Source organism: Solea solea, chromosome 5 (assembly GCF_958295425.1).
Source record: "Solea solea chromosome 5, fSolSol10.1, whole genome shotgun sequence".
Taxonomy (NCBI): Eukaryota; Metazoa; Chordata; class Actinopteri; order Pleuronectiformes; family Soleidae; genus Solea; species Solea solea.
This window is the reverse complement of record NC_081138.1, coordinates 32276558-32299796: the sequence shown is the minus strand read 5'-3', so window position 1 is coordinate 32299796 and position 23239 is coordinate 32276558. Positions and strand designations below refer to the sequence as shown.

Sequence of the window (23239 nt, the reverse complement as noted above, 5' to 3'; positions counted from 1 at the left end):
TTTTTTTCAGACTGGTTTGTTTAGGGATGTTGTCACCATGGTAACATGGCTGAAAACATGCTGGGTTTTTTCTTGGTTTCCTGCCACCATGATCATAGTCAACTGTAGAGAAACGTCACCAGCTCGTTTGTCTGGGACTGAAAAGTGTATATGCTGTAGTGCAGTCAAACAGCCACTAGAGGGCGCCGCTGCACCATAGTCTCTTAATTTAGGGTAAATATGAAAACATGTGTTGAATAAAAAGACGGTCAGGTTTGTGTCATTTTACACAAACTGTTGTATTCTGTGCACAAACAGCACACAATTCAATTCAAAACTTTATTAGGGACATATCAGGTGAACAAAACACAACACAATGATAAGAAAATGTATCATTACAACTATTAGGAATAATTATTTTTCATTATGAAGTTAATTCACAGCTGATTGTTGGACAAAACAACATTGGAAAAGCTCTAAATTATATCTTTTTTTCCTAACGTTTTATTCTGAAAGGAAACACCGGATGTGTGTGTCCAGTCCTCGGCAGCTTCACGCACCTGGAGCGGCTTCTTCCTCACTTCGACTCACTCTCACTGTAAACCGCAGCCTGTGTGCGCTCACACGGCCATGGCTCCCGTCCTGTGTCGGATCCAGTACCTGGAGGATTCTGACCCGTTCATCTGCACCAACTTCCCCGAACCTCGCAGACCTCCGACGGTGAACCTGGACGAGAACCTGCCGCTGAGTGAACATATCTCCGGGATCCACGCGCTGCTCGAGGCGCCGCTGAAGGTGGGTCCTTGACGGTGACTCAGGTCCCAGTCTGAATCCGACTGGACTGATTTGAGGTCAAAGTTTAGGAAGAAGCCGAAAAGTCGGGACTTTGATGAAGTTTTGAAACAAACGGACTCGACGTTAGGTTGTTTCAGTCTGAAACAAAGCAAAATAATCAGTGATCAATAACATCGATGAGCAGCAGCACGAGAGTTTGTCTCTGGTGACGTCATCAGACAAAGTCAAAACTGAGCTCCTGACCTCATGATGGAGGTCTGAACCCTTTGATTTAAACTAAAGACCAGAATCTGGTCCATTTTAAAGACGTGGTTTTAGTCCAGTGAACTCAAGTATAGCATTTACAGTCATGGTGGTCTCACAGTGAGGAAACAGAACCCGATTTAGAACCCGAGTCAGAGGAACAGGAGCCTCAGGACCCTTTCGATGCCCTCACTGAAGTCTCGGGTGACAAAAGTAGTTGTGCCAGCAGGAGAACCAGCCTGTGGTTCTCCCTGGGAAAAGCAAAGGTTGCAGCTGCTCTTTTACAACTGTAGTGCAACATTTAAGAATGAAACACTGGTTAATGGTCTGATGGTTTCTGTTAGAGGACTCGGGTTAGGGTTAGTTCTGTGCTAGTGGACTGTGGTCGCTGGTTCAGGACTCAGGTCTCTGTTAGAGGACTCTGTTCTGTGTTAGTGGACTGTGGTCTCTGGTTCAGGACTCTGTTCTGTGTTAGTGGACTGTGGTCTCTGGTACAGGACTCTGGTCTCTGTTAGAGGACTCTGTTCTGTGTTAGTGGACTGTGGTCTCTGGTTCAGGACTCTGGTCTCTGTTAGTGGACTCACAGTTTAGTCACTGCGCATCATAAGGTTTTGTCGGATCAGGATCAAGATAAAATGGCATCCGGATCCAGTTTCCTGTTGGTTTTCCAAACAGGAAGTGAATGCAGCTCCAGGCTTCTGAGCTCAGTGACTCAGTAATGTGTGTGTGTGTGTGTGTGTGCGTGCACGTGTATGTGTGTGTGTGTCTATATGTGTCAGAATGTGTTGAATCATAAAAACAAGTTTGGTCACATTTTCATTTTCACATGAACTTACATTTACATTACTCCACCGACCCACTAATTATTCCCAGCATGCACTGATGCTGGACCTGCAGGACCAGGCGGACACATGGACAGAGACACAGACATGGACATGGTCAGAGACATGGACATGGTTAGAGACATGGTCAGAGACATGGACAGAGACATGGTCAGAGACATGGTCAGAGACAGACAGTAACAGCTGATGTTAGCCTAGCTTACTGTTTTAGTTCTGTTAATAATAATAATAATAATAATAATGATGATGATGATGATGATGATGATGATGATGAGTGAGTGAGTGATAAGTCTTTACTTGTGATGTCATGTGGTGGTAAAAGGACATGTGGTGGTGAAAGGACAGGTGTGGTCAGAGAGGGGGCGTGGCTTATGCTGCTGCAGAAGAATGTTACTGTGCAGGTGAATCACATGACCTCATTTCTATTGTTGTTCTGCTGTGAGACAATCACACGCAGGCAGAGAGCAGGTGGTGATGAAGATGATGATGATGATGGTGGTAGAGAGCAGGTGATGATGATGATGGTAGAGAGCAGGTGATGATGGTAGAGAGTAGAGATGTTCCGATACCATTTTTTCCCTCCCGATACCGATTCCGATACTTGTGCTGTGGGTATCGGCCGATACGAGTACCGATACCGATACCAGTGTGTAATAAAAAAATATATATCATACTACGCCTGCATGACCGTGATATGATTATCATCACCAAATCCTTTACCGTATCAGTCACGGGTGTCAGACAGTGGAATAATCTGGATGAGGAGATGAAAAAATCAGCAAAACGGAGTGTATTTAAAAAGAAGTATGTAGAGATGACCATTAATCGATACAGAATGACCCAGAAGGAAAGAAACAGAAATCTGTAGACACCGTGTGGATACGGCAGTGGAAGCAAATGTAACCAAACAACAGCTGACATACATGGAGTCTGATTGACTGTCTAGAGGTAGACTGCATCTCTGAGTGCTACCTGATGCTGAAACATGTTTTTGTCAAAATGTCATAAGAAAAAGAAAAAATAATGTATTGTATGATGAAAATATGTATTCTGTGGGTAATGGGGACGGGACTAGATAAGCTTTTGCTTCTCCGGCTTTCCCTTTTGGTTATGTGTATTGTGTAAACTACACTAAGATGATGTGTGATGATGAGTGATCTAACTGACATGACCAAAATAAACATATACATATATATATATATATATAAATAAATAAATAAATCCTTGGTGGTAAGGTTTGGCTCAGGTTAAACCCTCTGTAAAACAAGAACGAATACAGCAAATGGACACCATTTATTTTTACCAGTGATATGTTATTTCGTTTTTCAGCTTGTACGTTTGTTTTGACTCTGGTCCAAACACCGCAGCACTGGCAGAGCTTCATGTTTCCATGACGACTGACCGGGAAAGGACGCGCGTGACATCATTTTTACTTGACTCCAGATTGTTAAAATGAGTCTCTGAAGTAACGCTAAACTTTAAAAACAGAGGCATACATACGCAGCACACAGGTACGCTGGTTAGCTGTAGCGCTGCTCTTTTCGTTTAATAAACGGGCCGCTCCAGTTTGACTGTAGACGCGCTAACAGAGCTAGCACAGCTAACGACGCTAACGGAGCTAACTGGTAAATACTGCCAAACTGCCGACATGATGAGCTAACGTTAGCTCCTTGTCTACAGGTGTCGGGTGATCAGTTCTTCTTCACACCTCTAAAACAGCACAGCGCAACTGTTTCAAGAGCGGTGAAGAAGAACCGCGTCAGAGCTAACGGAGCTCTATTAAATAACGTGGTATCGGATCGGTGCATGGACTCCAGTACTCGCCGATACCGATACCCACATTTTCGGCAGTATCGGAGGCATTTCCGATACCAGTATCGGAATCGGAACAACTCTAGTAGAGAGCAGGTGATGATGATGATGGTAGAGAGCAGGTGATGATGAAGATGGTAGAGAGCAGGTGATGATGAAGATGGTAGAGAGCAGGTGATGATGGTAGAGAGCAGGTGATGATGATGATGATGGTAGAGAGCAGGTGATGATAATGTTAGAGAGCAGGTGATGATGAAGGTAGAGAGCAGGTGATGATGATGATGGTAGAGAGCAGGTGATGATGAAGATGGTAGAGAGCAGGTGATGATGGTAGAGAGCAGGTGATGATGATGATGATGGTAGAGAGCAGGTGATGATAATGTTAGAGAGCAGGTGATGATGAAGGTAGAGAGCAGGTGATGATGATGATGGTAGACAGCAGGTGATGATGATGATGGTAGAGAGCAGGTGATGAAGATGATGATGATGGTAGAGAGCAGGTGATGATGAAGATGATGATGATGGTAGAGGGCAGGTGATGATGAAGATGGTAGAGAGTAGGTGGTGATGATGATGATGGTAGAGAGCAGATGATGATGTGTGGGACAGATGGACAATAACAGAGGGACAGGTGGAGGACAATAACAGGGACACATCCACATGGCTCCAGGTGCTGATATCAATAAAGTAAATAACAGTAATTTATTATTAATTATCTACTGTCCCTCTGCCTGTCTTCTTGTCTGTCTCTCTGTCTTCTTGTCTCTCTATGTCTGTCTTCTTGTCTGTCTCTCTGTGTCTCAGTTGGAAGAGTGCACTCTTCAAGTGTCTCCTCATGGAAATTATCTGGACTTGGACTCGTCTCTGTCTGAGCAGAGAGACGAGCTGGAGACATTTTACCAGGACATCAGGTAAGAGCACACGCCACCCATCTATGTGTGTGTGTCCTCAGTGTCTCTGTGTGTGTCCTCAGTGTCTCTGTGTCTTTTTGTCCACAGTAAAGGAAAGAAACCCGTCCTGATCCTGAGGACTCAGCTCTCCGTCCGTGTTCACTCCATCCTTGGTAATTATGTCCTCATGTCTCCGTCCTCTCAGCAGCAGTGATGACTCAGAGGAAAGTCTCAGTCAGGAGACACTGTGTCCAATATTAGACCACAGACACGTCACACAGGAAACACCAGGGGGAACTGCTGAGACGTCTGTCAGGATAGAAGGAGTTCATCTCATCAGCTTCACTGCTTCTCCTCCCTCTGTCCTCCCTCTGTCCTCCCTCTGTCCTCCCTCTCTTCTCCTTCCTGCTCTGCTTCCTCTGTCTCACTGTCTCTGTTTGAGACAAGGGTTTGGTGTCAGAGGTCAGTGAGTGTGCCAAGTACAGAGTACACAAGTACGATAGCCGTGTCCGGAGTGTGGATTCGTTGTCTGTCCCCATTCAAACGCTCTACGTCGACGTAAGCTTGTTTGGGAAGGATCATATCCCATAATTCTTTGCGCGCCAGCGACAAATCTCTTCTAATACAAGCAAGATGGCGGAGGGAAGCGTCTCGAGTGACAGCAGCGACTTTGTTATGAAATGTAAGTTTGACAAAACTTATGAAATATGTGTTATATTATGTTTTCTGGACTCAAAGTCGCCGTTGATGTAATTAATAAGCACAAGAGTGACTGTCTGTCTGTTGTTCACTGTCTGGAAACAGTCGTTTGAATCCCGGTGCACCTTTGAACCTTTTGTGTTAAGTTAAACTTAACATAGATGTGGCCGTTGTATATAATGTATATAATGTATATAATGCTTATTTTACCATGTCCACTAATTATAGTTTTTGATATGAAAGAAACAAACCATAATGATTTTATTATTATATTATTATATATTATTATATATTGGCCTGTTGTCTGACGCTAAGACATAAATATTGCATTTGTAATTCCTAAAAAATAAGTGTAATGTTAAGTCTATAATGATCATTTTGTGCTTAAACTACTGATACATCTGCCCTAGTTGTCTTTTGTCTCTGGATAGTACTATGTTGGAAAGAATGGGCCTGCAGGGGGCGACATAACAAAAAAGAAAAGAAATATAAAGTGTGTAGTTTGTTTATATTAGTTTGATAAGTGTGTTTATCATGGGCATTAATAATATACTTGTTATTGTTGACTTTAATGATGAATCCTCTGTTTCAGACTCACACTGCTGAACTTGTCCCTGGTCTGTCCACATCCTTATCTCCTTCATCCCTGAGGACAGACCAGGGACAAGTTCAGCAGTGGGTGGACAACACGAGGGCAGCGAGGAGGAGGAAGATGAAGAGGAGGAGGTGCAGGTGCCACAAAAAGGAAAAGGGACAAGGAGGGGGAACTTGTCGACCTCCTCAGGGAGGACATGAAGCGAGAGAAGGAGAGGAACGAGAGGAGGGTGGACAGACTCCTCTCCATCCTTGAAACATGTGTCCAAAAGATTAAATAATAAAAAAAAATGTGTTTATATGTTGTTTATATTGTTAAATTGATTCATGAATTGGATTGTATTATTTTAATAGAAAAAACTATTAGACAAATATGCAAAACATACTATATTATTAACATTTTAAATGAACACAGCTATACATTAAATAACATTGAAATGAATTAAATTATTAACAGTTTTGAAATAAATGGAGAAACTGAAATGAATGAAGGTTTTTCATGTGTTTGAACAGCAGATTAAAAAGAGAATGAACTCTAAACCCTCCATCAAGATAAGTCAATAAACTAAACTCAACTAAAATGAATTCAAAAACGGACTAAAACTATTCAACTACAGCTACTACTAAACAGACTACTACTAAACAAACTACTACAAAACTAACTACTACTAAACATACCACTACTAAACAACTACTAAACATACTACTACTAAACTAACTAGTACTAAACATACTACTACCAAACTAACTACTACTAAACATACTAGTACTAAACAAACTTCTACTGAACAAACTACTACTAAACTAACTACTACTAAACAAACTTCTACTAAACAAACTCCTACTAAATAAACTTCTACTAAACAAACTACTACTAAACTAACTACTACCAAACAAACTACTACTAAACAGACTTCTACTAAACAGACTACTACTAAACAGACCACTACTAAACGTATTACTAAACATACTACTACTAAACACACTACTACTAAACAAACCTCTACTAAACAAACTACTACTACTAAACTAATTACTACTAAACAAACTACTACTAAACAAACTTCTACTAAACAAACTACTACTCAATAAACTACTACTAAACATACTACTACTAAACAAACTTCTACTAAACAAACTACTACTAAACAAACTTCTACTAAACAAACTACTTCTAAACAGACTACTACTACTAAACTAATTACTACTAAACAAACTACTACTAAACAAACTTCTACTAAACAAACTACTACTAAACAAACTACTACTAAATAAACTACTACTAAACATACTACTACCAAACAAACTTCTACTAAACAAACTACTACTAAACAAACTTCTACTAAACAAACTACTTCTAAACAAACTACTACTAAACTAATTACTACTAAACAAACTACTACTAAACAAACTTCTACTAAACAAACTACTACTAAATAAACTACTACTAAACATACTACTACTAAACAAACTTCTACTAAACAAACTACTACTAAACAAACTACTTCTAAACAGACTACTACTACTAAACTAATTACTACTAAACAAACTACTACTAAACAAACTTCTACTAAACAAACTACTACTAAATAAACTACTACTAAACATACTACTACTAAACAAACTTCTACTAAACAAACTACTACTAAACAAACTTCTACTAAACAAACTACTACTAAACAACTACTAAACTAACTACTACTAAACATACTACTAATAAACTAACTACTACTAAACATACTACTACTAAACAAACTTCTACTGAACATACTTCTACTAAACAAACTACTACTAAATAAACTACTACTAAACATACTACTACTAAACAAACTACTACTACTAAACAAACTTCTACTAAACAAACTACTACTAAACAAACTTCTACTAAACAAACTACTACTAAATAAACTACTACTAAACATACTACTACTAAACAAACTACTACTAAACAAACTTCTACTAAACAAACTACTACTAAACAACTACTAAACTACTACTAAACATACTACTACTAAACTAAATACTACTAAACAAACTAAACTACAGTGTGTCACAGTGTCTCACGCTGTCTGTCTCTGTAGGACGTCACACACACACACACAGTGTTTGGACTCAGACGTGTTGAATCATGTTTTCACTGTTTTTGTTTACATGTTGTCATGGAGACGAATTCTGTGTAAACACAGATGATCTCCACATGAACATTATCAATACTTGATACTATAGCGATACATTATCAATAAATGTGTCTCTGTCTCGTCCTTGGGTCAAATCAACACCAGAGTGAAAATCAGCTGGTGCTCAGGCTATGATGAGTTATGAGGTCAGAGGTCATATGGACAGAGGAGACAGAGGACATGACTCTGTCCTCTCTTGTTAAATGATAACAATAAAGTTACTTCTCTGTTCTCTTCAAAATGATGTCTCATTATATCTGATTTTTGTGTTTTTATTATTTTAGAGTTAATTTTAATGATTTATTAATTAATCAATTATCATTCTTGTTGACAATTATCTAGCGTTAGCCACAGTGCTAGCAGCTTGATTACTTCCTGTTACCTGCTGTGTTTCAGAGAAACTCTACAACTGTCACGGTCCAGAGTTGAGACGCTCGCTGTTCTCACTGAAACAGCTGTTCCAGGTGACACACACACACACACACACACACACACACGCACACTATACTAAAACTTAACCACGTCGCCTACGCCTGTTTCCAACGTGTCTCTGTCCTGACTTGTCTCTGTCCTGTTTCTGACGTGTCTCTATCCTGACGTGTGTCTGTCCTCTGTCTTCAGGACGATAAAGACCTGGTTCCAGAGTTTGTGGCGTCTGAAGGTTTGACGTGTCTCATTAAAGTCGGAGCTGAGGCCGATCACAACTATCAGAACTACATACTGAGAGGTGAGTCACGTGACGTGATCACATGACGTCACAATAATAATATATAATTAAAATATAAGTTTCCTTGCACAGTCCAAACGTACAGTATGAGGATCAGGTAAACTGGGAATGGTTGTTTGTCTGTGTCCCTGCGATGGACTAGTGATCTGTCCTGGGTGTGACCCTGCTGTCTGTGTCTCTGTGTGTCCCCAGCTCTCAGTCAGATCATGCTCTTTGTGGACGGAATGGACGGTGTCATTAACCACAGTGAGACACTGCAGTGGCTCTACACACTGACAGGAAGTCAGGTGAGTACTTCATCTGTCTGTCAGTGAACTCACTTCCTGTCTGTGATCTTTGTTATGACATGTGTCACCTTCAGAATAAGAGAAATGTTTTTGTTGCAGAAAACCATCAAAATAAATTCTGGACCTGAAGTGTATTTGACCTGTTTGTGTCTTTAGTCTCGTCTGGTGGTGAAAACGTCTCTGAAGCTTCTCATCGTGTTCGTGGAATATTCAGAGTCCAACAGTCCTCTACTCATCCACGCTGTCAACACGGTGGACACACGCAGAGGTGAGGACAAAGACACAGAGACAAAGACAGAGAGACAGAGACACAGAGACAGAAGTGTGTGTGTGTTGCAGGTATGAAGCCCTGGAGTTTTGTCGTCGATGTTCTGGACGAGAAACACGTCTCAGACTCAGAGCTGCAGGTGTTTGCTATGACGCTCATCAACAAGGTAAACAAACAGCATATCACAGGTGGGCGTGTCAGTTAGTGATGGGTGGGCGTGTCAGTTAGTGACTGACAGCAGTTTTTATTGAACGGATTATCAGAACGATTGTGCGTTTGCTCATAATGTGGTTACTCACACTTCCTCATGGGGGTGACGGAAGCTTTAGCAACAGCAAAAAGTCACAAATAAATTCCTGTCTCATGTTTTGGGACAAATTGTCCAAAAGATAGATGGACAGATAGATACTTTATTCATCTCACAGAGAAATTCACAGTTCAGCAGCTCCAGAATATGTTACACGATAGAAACATAAGAGGCATGCAAGTCTATGTACAGTCTAAATATGAACTGAAACCTATGTATAAAAAGGAAAAAAGAAAAAAAAAATATATAAAAAATGGGGACAGGCAAAATGACTGTGTCTCTGTCTGTGTCTCTGTCACAGACTCTGTCCGTCCTTCCAGACCAGGACTCCTTCTACGATGTGACGGACAGTCTGGAGCAGCTCGGCATGGAGACGATTATCCACCGACACATGAACGAGACCACAGAGAGTGACCTGAGAGCTCAGTTTACCGTCTATGAGGTACAAGCAGCCTGACCTGGGGCCTGTTTCATGAAATTAGGATTAGGGATTAAACTGTGCTATTGCAATTGCAGTAAAGCACTGGTGCATTAGATACCATGGTGATTTATTCTTTTTGGTTAACCTGTTCCAGACCATAATAAACAACAGGATATGTTAATCCTGCTGCTCAATCTGATCAGTCAGCTGTTAATCTGATCAGTCAGTTGTTAATCTGGTCAGTCAGCTGTTAATCTGATCAATCAGATGTTAATCTGGTCAATCAGTTGTTAATCCACAGAGCCACAGAAGCCTCAGCAACAGGCTGCTCCTCCCCAAGTACAGGACCAACAGGCTGGGGGACTCGTTTGTCCCCCGGGCCATCAAACTGTACAACTCCTCACTGGGGGGGAGGAGGGCAAACAAAAAAAACAGTACAACCACAACAATAACATAATAACATGTGCAATAAAACCATAGACATGTGCAATAAAACCATAGACATGTGCAATAAAACTGTAGGCGTGTGTGTGTACCTATGTGTGTATATGTATGTATATACATATATGTATATATGTGTGTATGTGTATATGTATGTATGTATGTATGTGTATACATGTAGATGTGTATGTATGTATGTATGTATATATATATATATATATATAGGTGTTGTGTGTATGTAGGTATACATACATATATATAGCATGGGTCACTTTCATTTTTATTTTCATTTTTATTTTTATTTTTATTTTTATTTTTATTCTTATCTTATTTTATTCTACTCTCTATTTTTAACAGTGCTGTGTGTGGATGCTGGAGATGTTAATTTCCCCGAGGGAACCTCCCAAAGGGATTAATAAAGTCGTCTGTCTGTCTGTCTGTCTAATCTGATCAGTCAGCTGTTATTCTGGTCAGTCAGATGTTTATCTGGTCAGTCATCTGTTATTCTGGTCAGTCAGCTGTTAATCTGGTCAGTCAGTTGTTATTCTGGTCAGTCAGCTGTTAATCTGGTCAATCAGATGTTATTCTGGTCAATCAGCTGTTAATCTGATCAATCAGATGTTATTCTGGTCAGTCAGCTGTTAATCTGGTCAATCAACTGTTAATCTGGTCAGTCAGCTGTTAATCTGATCAGTCAGATGTTAATCTGATCAGTCAGATGTTAATCTGGTCAATCAGCTGTTAATCTGATCAGTCAGTTGTTAATCTGGTCAGTCAGTTGTTAATCTGATCAGTCAGATGTTAATCTGATCAGTCAGATGTTAATCTGGTCTGTCAGATGTTAATCTGGTCAGTCAGCTGTTATTCTGGTCAATCAGATGTTTATCTGATCTAAATTATAGGTGTTTTATATGTTTATTCATTCAACGTTATTCAATGTTATTTTAATTCAGATTATTCTTGAATGATTTCATGAAGACTGATGTTTGTATTTGATTAAAACGTGTGCATGCGTGTGTTTGTGCATGTGTGCGTGTGTGTTGCAGACATCTCTGAAGTACGAGGATGGTGATGTCGATGACTCCTCCTCCTCCCTCCTCCGTAAAGAAAGAAGAAAAATCGCTGCTAATGATCAAGAGAGTCGAAAGAGTCGCCGCTCATCGAATCAAAACCTTCCGGACCTCCTGTCGACCTCCACAGACTCCTCCCCCTCCAACTCAACCACTCCCCCTCCCTTCCTTTCCCCCTCCTCTGACCTCACCACCCTCTCCCCCACCCTCTCCTCTGCCTCCTCCTCCTCCAGCCCCACGGCGACGCTCGACAGCAGAGCTTCTTCTCCATTAACCCCTGACCCTGGAAGTCCTGCCTCCAGTCCATCCGGATCACTGAGAGCGTCTCCACTGCCCCCCCACACCCCCACTAACGGAACCATGACCATTGAAATGGACACGAGGACAACGTCCAGCCCGTAAGTGAATCAGCAACAGAACCATTCAATCAAACGTGATCAGACTCGATCGATACAGTCGGACTCGATCGATACGATCAGAAATGATCTTTGTGATCAGACACGATTGATACAGTCGGACTCGATCGATACGATCAGAAATGATCTTTATGATCAAACACGATCGATACAGTCGGACTCGATCGATACAATCAGGAATGATCTTTGTGATCAGACACGATCGATACAGTCAGACTTGATCGATACAATCAGAAATGATCTTTGTGATCAGACACGATCGATACGATCAGGAATGATCTTTGTGATCAGACACGATTGATACAGTCGGACTCGATCGATACAATCAGGAATGATCTTTGTGATCAGACACGATCAATACGATCAAAAATGATCTTTGTGATCAGACACAATCGATACAGTCGGACTCAACCAATACGATCAGGAATGATCTTTGTGATCAGACAAGATCGATACAGTCGGACTCAATCGATACAATCAGAAATTATCTTTGTGGTCAGACACAATCGATACAGTCGGACTTGATTGATACAATCAGGAATGATCTTTGTGATCAGACACGATCGATACAGTCAGACTCAATCGATACAATCAGGAATGATCTTTGTGATCAGACACGATCGATACGATCAAAAATGATCTTTGTGATCAGACACAATCGATACAGTCGGACTCGACCGATACGATCAGGAATGATCTTTGTGATCAGACACGATCGATACAGTCGGACTCAATCGATACAATCAGAAATTATCTTTGTGGTCAGACACAATCGATACAGTCGGACTTGATCGATACAATCAGGAATGATCTTTGTGATCAAACACTATCGATGCAGTCGGATTCGACTGATACTATCAGGAATGATCTTTGTGATCAGACACGATCGATACAATCAGAAATGATCTTTGTGATCAGACACGATCGCTACGATCAGAAATGATCTTTGTGGTCAGACATGATCGATACAGTCGGACTTGATCGATACAATCAGAAATTATCTTTGTGATGAGACACGATCGATACAGTCGGACTCGATCGATACGATCAGAAATTATCTTTGTGATCAGACAAGATCGATACAGTCAGACTCGATCGATACGATCAGAAATTATCTTTGTGATCAGACAAGATCGATACAGTCGGACTCGATCAATACGATCAGAAATTATCTTTCTGATCAGACACGATCGATACATGATCTCTTTGACTGAAGGGACCAAACAAGACTGTGCTGATAGCTGGTTCTCTTCTGTTCTGGTTCTTGTTCTGTTCTGTTCTGTTCTGTTCTGTTCTGTTCTGTTCTTGTTCTTGTTCTGTTCTGTTCTGTTCTGTTGTGGTTGTGTTCTGTTCTTGTTTCAGTTTTTGTTCTGTTCTGTTCTGTTCTGTTCTTGGTTCTTGGTTCTTGGTTCTTGGTTCTTGTTCTGGTTCTGTTCTGTTCTTGTTCTGTTCTGGTTCTTGGTGTGGGTTCACTGTCTCAGCTATAACTGGTGACCTGTTTCCCTCTGGGCCACTAGGAGTCGCTCTTTCCTCACTCACCACATGTCAAGTCTGGGCAGGAAGTCCAGGTTCTTCTCCAAAACCAGCTCTATCTGTGAAGAGTCTTCAGCTACCAGCAGGTGTGTACTTGAGACTTTTCTAGCTCTGGTTCTGACCTGAGAAGCAGCCTCAGATCTTCACCTGACCTCTGACCTTTGACCTCAGGACAGAGGTCAGCCCCTCGGATTATCAATTTCTACTAAATCTACTTACAGTTAAAAAAAAAAAAAACTCTATGAAACAAACTTCTGAGTCAGCCAATGTGTGTGTGTGTGTGTGTGTGTGTGTGTGTGTGTGTGTAGCTTGCCCTCTGATCTCTCTCTCCAGGTGAAGTCGTCTGAAATGAATCCAGATCAATCAAAGGTGGAGACAAAGACAAGTTTCAAGTGAGTGAAGCAGATGGTCACCATGGTTACTGTGTGGTTGACACGGTAACCACAACGCTACAGATGATAACTGGTTGAGTTTTAATGGTGCTGTTCAGTGGTTAGACAATAAAGGGTTAGGGTTAGCTAATGATGCAACCATGTGGATTTACATCTGATCTGGATCATCCTTACGTCGGATCTGGATCATCTTTACGACGGATCTTGATCATCTTTACGTCGGATCTGGATCATCTTTACGTCGGATCTGGATCATCTTCACGTCGGATCTGGATCATCTTTACGTGGGATCTGGACCATCTTTACGTCTGATCTGGATCATCTTCACATCTGATCTGGATCATCTTTACGTCTGATCTGGATCATCTTCACGTCTGATCTGGATCACCTTTACGTCAGATCTGGATCATCTTTACGTTGGATCTGTATCATCTTCACGTCTGATCTGTATCATCTTCACATCTGATCTGGATCATCTTTACGTTGGATCTGTATCATCTTTACGTCTGATCTGGATCATCTTCACGTCTGATCTGGATCATCTTTACGTTGGATCTGTATCATCTTCACGTCTGATCTGTATCATCTTCACATCTGATCTGGATCATCTTTACGTTGGATCTGTATCATCTTTACGTCTGATCTGGATCATCTTCACGTCTGATCTAGATCATCTTTACGTTGGATCTGTATCATCTTTGTAGGATCACATTTCTCAATGATCGTCCTCTATTTTTGTGATTTCTGGATTGTTTTTATTCAACCTTCTCTCTCTCCCTCTCTCTCTCTCCCTCTCTACCCATCTTTTCTTCAGCTTTGCGGAGGCTGACAGCCTCTACTGGTGAGTAGATATAACTACAACAAACACACTTACAGACACACAGACACACAGTCCTGATCACTCTGTGTGTGTGTGTGAAGCCCAGGTAGTGTGAATCAGGACAAACCAGTTCTGAAGAAGTTTGAGTAAGTACTGCTGGAGCTACATTGCATGCTGGGAGCTGCAGGTTGTGTGTGTGTTTAATCTGCTTGTTGGTTGTTTCTGTGGTGAAGATGATTCAGGCATCAGTTCCATTCACATGTGTTCATGTTCACACTCACACTAGCTGTGTGTGTGTGTGTGTGTGTGTGTGTGTGTGTGTGTGTGTGTGTGTGTGTGTAACTTGCTCTTTGTTTCCTCCTGAAGATGTCAGGGTCATATTTAGTGACACCTGGTTGTGAAAGTGTAGATTTTAACTGATTGTTAAACATGAACAAACTTTTGTTCTTTAAACATCAAACAGGAAACAGAGACTCATGAATCATTCATTCATCAAAATGAAAAAAACATTTTATTTTCAAAATAAAATGAAAACAACAGAAAATTAGTGTTTCCTGTTTTGACCAGTTTTGATTTTTCCATCTAACAAAGATTTGAGATTTCACGATCAACAACATTGAAATGAAACATTGTTGAAAGCTTAAATCACAGCAACGTAGACGACAAGCGACAACCTTGTTTTCACCAAAAACAGCTGGAGAAACTTCTTTGATCTCTATGTGAAGTCATCACTGGAGCAGGGGCCGTGTACAAAGTCCCGAACCCTAACCCACTTGTTCAAAAAAGATATTGAAAAATATTTAATCACCGTATTACAGTGAAACGTTCAAGCTGTAATGTGTGTGTTCATGTGTGTGTCACATGAACACACAGGTCACAGGTCAATTCCGGGTCACGTAACTTGCATTAGATGGAAAAATCCAACGTGCACGAAACCGGAAAACACAAGTTATCAGTTTGTTGTTTTTCATTTGAGCAAAATCTTAGAAAATCGAAAAACATTTATTTTAAAAAATTAATGAACGAGTGATTTGGGAGTGAGTGAGTGAGTGAGAGGGTGAAGGACTGATCATGATCGGTGGAAACTTAACCCTAATCAATGACTCACTCAATTGAGCAAAGCTGCTGAGACGTCACAACAGGACATGGTGGTTTGGCGGCCATGTTGGATCCATCTCATGCACTAACCCCTCCCCCCCCCCACAGAGACACCTTCCTGCGCAGCCTTGCAGCAACTCAGTGGGAGAAGAAGAGAAGAAGTAAACACTTCAGCCAATCCAGACTGTCCTCATCTGATGACATCAGCAGCCCTCAGCCCACAGCAGAGGAGGGAGGGGCCAACAGTACTGTGGAGGCGTCACAGAGCAGTAAATTACACACACACACACGTGTATGGACCAGATTCTTCACTTACATCTCGTGAATTATTTACTTGTGAATTGTCTATGGTGAACTTTTAGAAAATTTGTAGATTTTGAAGATTGTTTACATTTTGGATGTGGCCTCAGGCTGGTTCTCAGCACCAGGGGGCACTCACACCACAGTCAGTACCTCAAACACCCACACGGTGGTGCCTTCATGTGTAAATGAAACTGTGACGTCAGTGTTTGTTCCTGTCACAGCTGCTGCACTGCAGTGCAGCACACTCTCCAACGACAAGAAGTTCCTGATGGACATGCTCTACTCCACGACCGCCACGCCCCTGAGCCCAACAGCCACGCCCCTGAGCCCGACAGCCACGCCCCCGAGCCCGATAGCCACCATTACCGACACCAGTGAAGCAGAAGGAAGCCTTCAGGCTGGTGAGAGAGTGACAGCATCGTTGATGAGTCTGTAGGGTTGGTCATCACTGTGGGTGGAGTCTGAAGGGTTGGTCATCACTGTGGGTGGAGTCTGAAGGGTTGGTCATCACTGTGGGTGGAGTCTGAAGGGTCGGTGATACCTCTGTTGTGTGTCCCTCAGGCGGCGGTGGTGAACTGTGTGGTTGGGGTCGTGTGTCAGAGCGTCTGTCCAGCTTTAGAGCGCATTCTCTAGAACCCTCTGCCTCTGAGGGCAGCGCCTCACGCAGGGCAGAACTGGAAGGGCTAGAAGGCTCCGCCCAGGCAGCACTGGCCCGACTGGCTGAAAACCAACAGGTACAGGTGTTTTAGAGGTGTCACATGAGGTCAACACAAAGGTCAACACAGACTGTGAACTGTAACTGTGTGTCAGCAGCGTTACCTGCGGCAGCAGAGCAGCATTGACTTGGAGAACCCCGCCCGTCGCTTAGAAACCACCCAGATGACCCCACTTTGTCCTGGTGGTGGCGCTGATGCGTGGGAGCAGCTGCAGCCGAGCGCCGCCGCTCTGCGCATTAAAGACCTGGACTTTTCTGACCTTCTGGATGAGGAGGACATCGACGTCCTGGACATGGACACGCTGGACTCCACCTCCGCTGCCTCATGCTTTTCTGGCATTCCTCCTCCTCCCCCTCTTCCTCCTCCTCCTCCAGGCTTGGGCCCCCCCCCTCCGCCTCCTCCTCCTCCAGGCCTGGTTATGCCTCCTCCCCCACCACCTCCTCCCTTACCCCCAGGTGCTCCACCCCCTTCTTTTTTGGCAGCAGCAGAGTTTCCTCAGAAGAAGAAGAAGACAGTGAAGTTATTCTGGAAGGAGCTGAAACAGCCCGATCGACCCAAGAAGTGTCGCTTTGGCCGCGGGACGGTGTGGGCGTCACTGGACAAGGTGGCGGTGGACACTGTCCGCCTCGAACACCTGTTTGAGTCCAAGGCCAAGGAACTCCCTGTTACCAAGGTAACAATGTCCCTGTGCTTATTTTAATGCAACAACATGATGCTAACATGACAACACACTAACATGATGCTAATGTGTTGCTAGCATGACAACACACTAACATGATACTAAAATGACAACACACTAACATGATGCTAACGTTATGCGAACATGACAACACACCATCATGATTTAGTTTAGTAGCATCATCACAAACGTTGTCTGCACGGTGATGCCCCCACTTACCTCACTTACCTCCTCACACCACACACCTCAGCCAGGACCCGGTCAGACCAACAGCACCCTAACCCTAACACTAACCCACAGACGGAGGATGCTTTTAAAAAAGAACTCAAAACCTACCTTTTTAGAAAAGCATATAGCAAAAAAATAAATTTATCTTGTTTTTTTTACTCTGTATCATTTTGAGATTTGTTGTTCGAATGTAAAGTGCAATACAAATCAAATCTATTATTATTATTATAAACATGATCTCATGTCTGTACATAGACAACATCACAGAAAGCATAGAAACCTAACAATTCACAAAATGAACAAACAGTAAGAGGCAGTGGAGAGAAAAAAAAATGGAAGCATGGCGTAAATGGAAGCATGGCATAAATGTGACATAAGCATGGCATAAATGTGACGTAAGCATGCCGTAAATGTGATGTAAGCATGGCGTAAATGTGACTTAAGCATGGCGTAAATGTGATGTCGGCATGGCGTAAGTGTGACACAAGTGTAACATAAACATCTTCACTTTCAGAAAGGACCTGAGATTAAGAAGTCTGAGATTCTGGTTCTGGACCCAAAGAGAAGCAATACCATCAACATTGGTATGACTGTTCTGCCCACGGTCCACGTCATCAAGACCGCCATCCTCAACTTTGATGAGTTTGCCATCAGTAAGGAGGGGATCGAGGTAAGAGGCACTTCCTGTATGATGTCATTGTTCACAGAGTTGACAGACAGACAGATACAGTAGATTAACAAAGGTCACTGCTCCTCCTCCGACCTGAGCAGAAGATACTGACCATGACACCAACAGATGAGGAGAAGCAGAAGATCCAGGAGGCGCAGCTCGCCAACCCGGACGTACCTCTGGGTCCGGCAGAGCAGTTCCTGCTCAGTCTGGCCTCCATCAGTGCCCTGACCCCCCGTCTGCAGCTGTGGGCCTTCAAACTCAACTACGAGACGCTGGAGAAGGTCACGCACGCATGCACGCACACACACACTGACCCCCAGGTGACCTATGAGTTACAACACTTGAACACTGTGATGCTGTCGCCCCCTGCAGGAGATCGCAGAGCCACTGTTTGACCTCAAGCTTGGGATGGAGCAGCTGGCGTCCAATCAGACTTTCAGGAGGACGCTCGCCACCCTGCTCGCCATCGGAAACTTCCTCAACAGTTCCAATGTGAGGACCCCACACACACACATACACACACACTCATCAAGCTGACAGCAGCACAAATGTTTGTCCACTAATTGGCAAATAATAATTTAGTGTGAGAAGGGACACCTGAATTTTATAGAAAAAAATGTAAGCAGGATTTGTTTCATGATTAGTGTGTGTGTCTGTCCAGGCTAAAGGCTTTGAACTGAGTTATCTGGAGAAGGTGGTGGAGGTGAAGGACACTGTCCACCGTCAGTCTCTGCTCCATCACACCTGCAGCCTGGTCCTGGAAAATTACCCAGAATCCTCAGACATTTACTCTGAGATTCCCGCCATCAGCCGCTCAGCAAAGGTCCCGCCTCTTCCACATGTGTGTGATGGTAAGTGTGCTCAGGTGTGACCAGATGTGACCAGGTGAGCCTTTTCTTACAGGTGGACTTTGAGTTGCTGTCAGAGAACCTGGTCCAGCTGGAGAGGCGCTGCAAAGCATCATGGGACAATCTGAAGGTGGTTACCAAACACGAGGCAAAGGTGGCGCTGAAGAACAAGATGACAGAATTCTTGAAGGACTGTACCCAGAGGATCATCATCCTGAAGGTGGTGCACCGGAGGGTCATCAACAGGTGAGATACACACCTGAACACACACCTGTATACAGACACCTGCTGTGAGTCTGATGTTGTGAATCTGATGTTGTGTGTCACAGGTTCCACTCCTTCCTCCTCTTCCTCGGTCAGCCTTTGTCGTCTGTCAGAGAAATCAAGGTCACGACCTTTTGTCGCATCATTAGCGAGTTTTCTCTAGAGTATCGTACGAGCAGAGAGAGGGTGGTCACGCAGAAACGTAAACGCGCTGCTCATCGGGAAAGAACCAAGACCAGAGGAAAGATGATCACGGATGTAAATGTCAAAGGTCACAAGAATTAGCACATGATGTCACAGACTCTTTTTTTCATCTCATATGTCTCTCCTCCCTCCTCCTCTCAGACGGAGAAATTCTCCGGGGCGGTGTCTCTTCTGGATAGCCCCTCCCTTGTGACCCAGGCAGCTGTGGAGGCGGAGCCTGATGCGGAAGAGGAGCATGAGAACATGAAGAACCTGTTGATCAGCAGTGAAGTCGGACTGAGACGCTCCAGAGCTGTCCGCAGTAAGACTCCGCCCTCTTGTGGTAGAAGCTAAAGCTGCAGTGGATTGTGTCAGATCACAAAAATAAACTTCTCATTATTTGCAAACACCTTTAAAACGAATGATACTGTCATGAAGCTAACATTAGTTAGCATGTGGAGCTAAGCTAATGAAACGTACTTTTAGTTGATTGGTGCAGAACAACACCTGAGCAACACAACAACAAAGCGACATAACAGAGTGGCGTGACAACAGAGTGGCGTAACAGAGCGATGTAACAACAGAGGGGCGTAACAACAGAGTGACGTAACAACATAACTACAGAGCGACGTAGCGTGACTGCAGAGTGACATAATAACAGAGCGACGTAACAACAGAGTGATGTACCAACATAACTACAAGCGAAGTAGCGTAACTTCAGAGCGACATAACAGAGCGACCTAACAACATAACTACAGAGCGAAGTAGCGTAACTGCAGAGCGACATAACAGAGTGACGTAACAACATAACTACAGAGCGACGTAGCGTAACTGCAGAGCAACATAACAGAGTGGTGTAACAACATAACTACAGAGTGACGTAGCGTAACTTCAGAGCGACATAACAGAGCGCCCTAACAACATAACTATAGAGCGACGTAGCGTAACTGCAGAGCGACATAACAGAGTGACGTGACATAACTAAAGAGCGGTGTAGCGTAACTGCAGAGCAACATAACAGAGTGGTGTAACAACAGAGTGACGTAACAACATAACTACAGAGTGACGTAACATAACTAAAGCGGCGTAGCGTAACTGCACAGCGACATAACAGAGCGGCGTAACAACAGAGTGACGTAACAACATAACTACAGAGCGACGTAGCGTAACTGCAGAGCAACATAACAGAGCGGCCTAACAACAGAGTGACATAACATAACTATAGAGCAACATAGCGTAACTGCAGAGCGACATAACAACAGAGTGACGTAACAACAGAGTGACGTAACAACAGAGTGACGTAACAACAGAGTGACGTTAAAACATAACTACAGAGCAACATAGTGTAACTGCAGAGCGACAGAACAGAGGGACGTAAAAACATAACTACAGAGGGACGTAAAACAGAGCTTCCTAACAACAGAGGGACGTAAAAACATAACTACAGAGGGATGTAGCATGACTGCAGAGCGACATAACAGAGCGGCGTAACAACAAAGTGACGTAACAACATAACTACAGAGCAACGTAGCGTAACTGCAGAGCGACATAACAGAGTGGCGTAACAACAGAGTGACATAACAGAGCTTCCTAACAACAGAGTGACGTAACAACATAACTACAGAGTGACATAACAACAGAGCGACATAACAGAGTGGCGTAACAACAGAGCGACATAACAGAGTGGCGTAACAACAGAGCGACCTAACAACAGAGTTACATAACAACATAACTACAGAGTGACATAACAACAGAGCGACATAACAGAGTGGCGTAACAACAGAGCGACCTAACAACATAACTACAGAGCGACGTAGCGTAACTGCAGAGTGACATAACAGAGTGGCGTAACAACAGAGCGACCTAACAACATAACTACAGAGCGACGTAGCGTAACTGCAGAGTGACATAACAGAGCTTCCTAACAACAGAGTGACGTAACAACATAACTACAGAGTGACATAACAACAGAGCGACATAACAGAGTGGCGTAACAACAGAGCGATGTAGCGTAACTGCAGAGCGACATTACAACAGAGTGGCGTAACAACAGAGTGACGTAACAACATAACTACAGAGCGACATAACTACAGAGCGACGTAGCGGAGCTGCACAGCGACATAACAGAGTGGCCTAACAACAGAGCGACATAACAACATAACTACAGAGCGATGTAGCGTAACTGCAGAGCGACGTAACAACAGAGTGGCGTAACAACAGAGTGACGTAACAACATAACTACAGAGCGACATAACAACAGAGCGACTTAACAACAGTGCAGCGTAACGTGTGTTCATGTTGTGGTCCTGGTCACAGATTCTGGTCTCCACATTGTGGTTGTGGTCTGCAGGTCTTGGCCGGGTGAGTCCATCTCTGATGTCCGTGGCCAAAGATGATGGTTCAAATTCCCAGGATGATGCCACAGATGAAATCATGGATCGACTCGTCAAATCTGTTACCCACAATCCCTCAGTCCGAGCACCAAGCCCCAGGACCCGGAAACGGTCCCGTCTCAACAGGAAGTCATGTGAGTATGTGGTGGTGATGTCACAGTTTTCTGGTTTGTGATCAGTATTTTGATCTTTTCAGGTCGTGACCTCTGTGGCTCAGACTGAACATGAGACACAAACAGAAACAGCTGCTGTGTCCAAAACACAGATTATCTCCCACACACCACACCTGTCCCTGAGGACACCGTGTCACTGTGTCCTCAGGGACTAAGTCTGGCTCAGGTCTGGTTCAGTGATGAAAACATGAACAGTAGTTCTGTTCACGTCAGCTGCAGCCTGAGGGAGCGAAATGGAACTCAGCCATCATTAATGTCACCTGTCCTACCTGTTAATGTGTGTGTGTTACAGTGAGGAGGACTCTTAAGTCTGGTCTCAGTGTGGACGTGGTTCAGGCTCTGGGATTCAACAACAAGACTGAAGACAGAGTCTGATCACAACTATCGAGGAGACACAAGGAGACGGACAATTGACAGCATTTATTCTGTCCAGTGTTCATGTGTCACAGATGAATCACTCTCTCTCACTCACTCACTCACACTCATTCACTCACTGACTCACTCACAGATTCACACTCATTCACTCACTCACTCACACATTAACACACTCACCCTCATTCACACACTCACTCACTCACACATTCATTCACTCACTCACTCACACTCGTTCACTCACACATTCACACACTCACTCACCCTCATTCACACACTCACTCACTCACACATTCATTCACTCACTCACTCACACTCATTCACTCACACATTCACACACTCACTCACCCCTCTGTCCTCTTGTCTTGTGATCAGTGTGTTTTAATTTAATTTTTAAACAGTTGAATAAAACGTTACAAATGTTTCACGTGTGATGAATAAAAGTTATTGATCACTTTGAGTTTTATTGATTTGTGTGATTAAAGGTGGAGTTCAGGTTTTTTTCAGCGCCCCCTGCTGCTGAGAACCAGCCTGAGACAGTGGCTCATGCTGTGTTCCATATAAAGGACACGCCCCCTGACCTCGTAAATTCTGAT

General features: G+C 43.2%; 1 protein-coding gene across 6 annotated transcripts; it reads left to right on the top strand.

Annotated features, from left to right (window-relative positions):
* The first annotated feature begins 490 nt into the window (after positions 1–490).
* Positions 491–23067, top strand: fhod1 (formin homology 2 domain containing 1). 6 transcript variants are annotated; one of them, XM_058629098.1, is made up of 27 exons: positions 496–774; positions 4476–4582; positions 4670–4734; positions 8428–8495; positions 8653–8758; positions 8951–9045; positions 9202–9313; positions 9385–9479; positions 9922–10062; positions 11529–11950; positions 13486–13587; positions 13810–13893; positions 14708–14734; positions 14815–14859; positions 15920–16080; positions 16336–16515; positions 16676–16848; positions 16925–17503; positions 18252–18407; positions 18509–18691; positions 18783–18902; positions 19072–19233; positions 19314–19504; positions 19588–19780; positions 19868–20027; positions 22056–22232; positions 22564–23067. In XM_058629098.1, exons 1-27 carry the CDS (start codon positions 610–612, stop codon positions 22644–22646), a joined length of 4152 nt encoding a protein of 1383 aa, XP_058485081.1. In that variant the 5' UTR covers positions 496–609; the 3' UTR covers positions 22647–23067. The 6 variants fall into 6 exon arrangements, 5 of the variants coding, with proteins under 5 accessions (XP_058485081.1, XP_058485084.1, XP_058485083.1 ...); XM_058629099.1 differs by having other exon boundaries at positions 497–774; positions 16928–17503; XR_009240242.1 differs by lacking the exon at positions 22564–23067 and having other exon boundaries at positions 491–774; positions 19588–19793; positions 22056–22198.
* Positions 23068–23239: the final 172 nt, after the last annotated feature.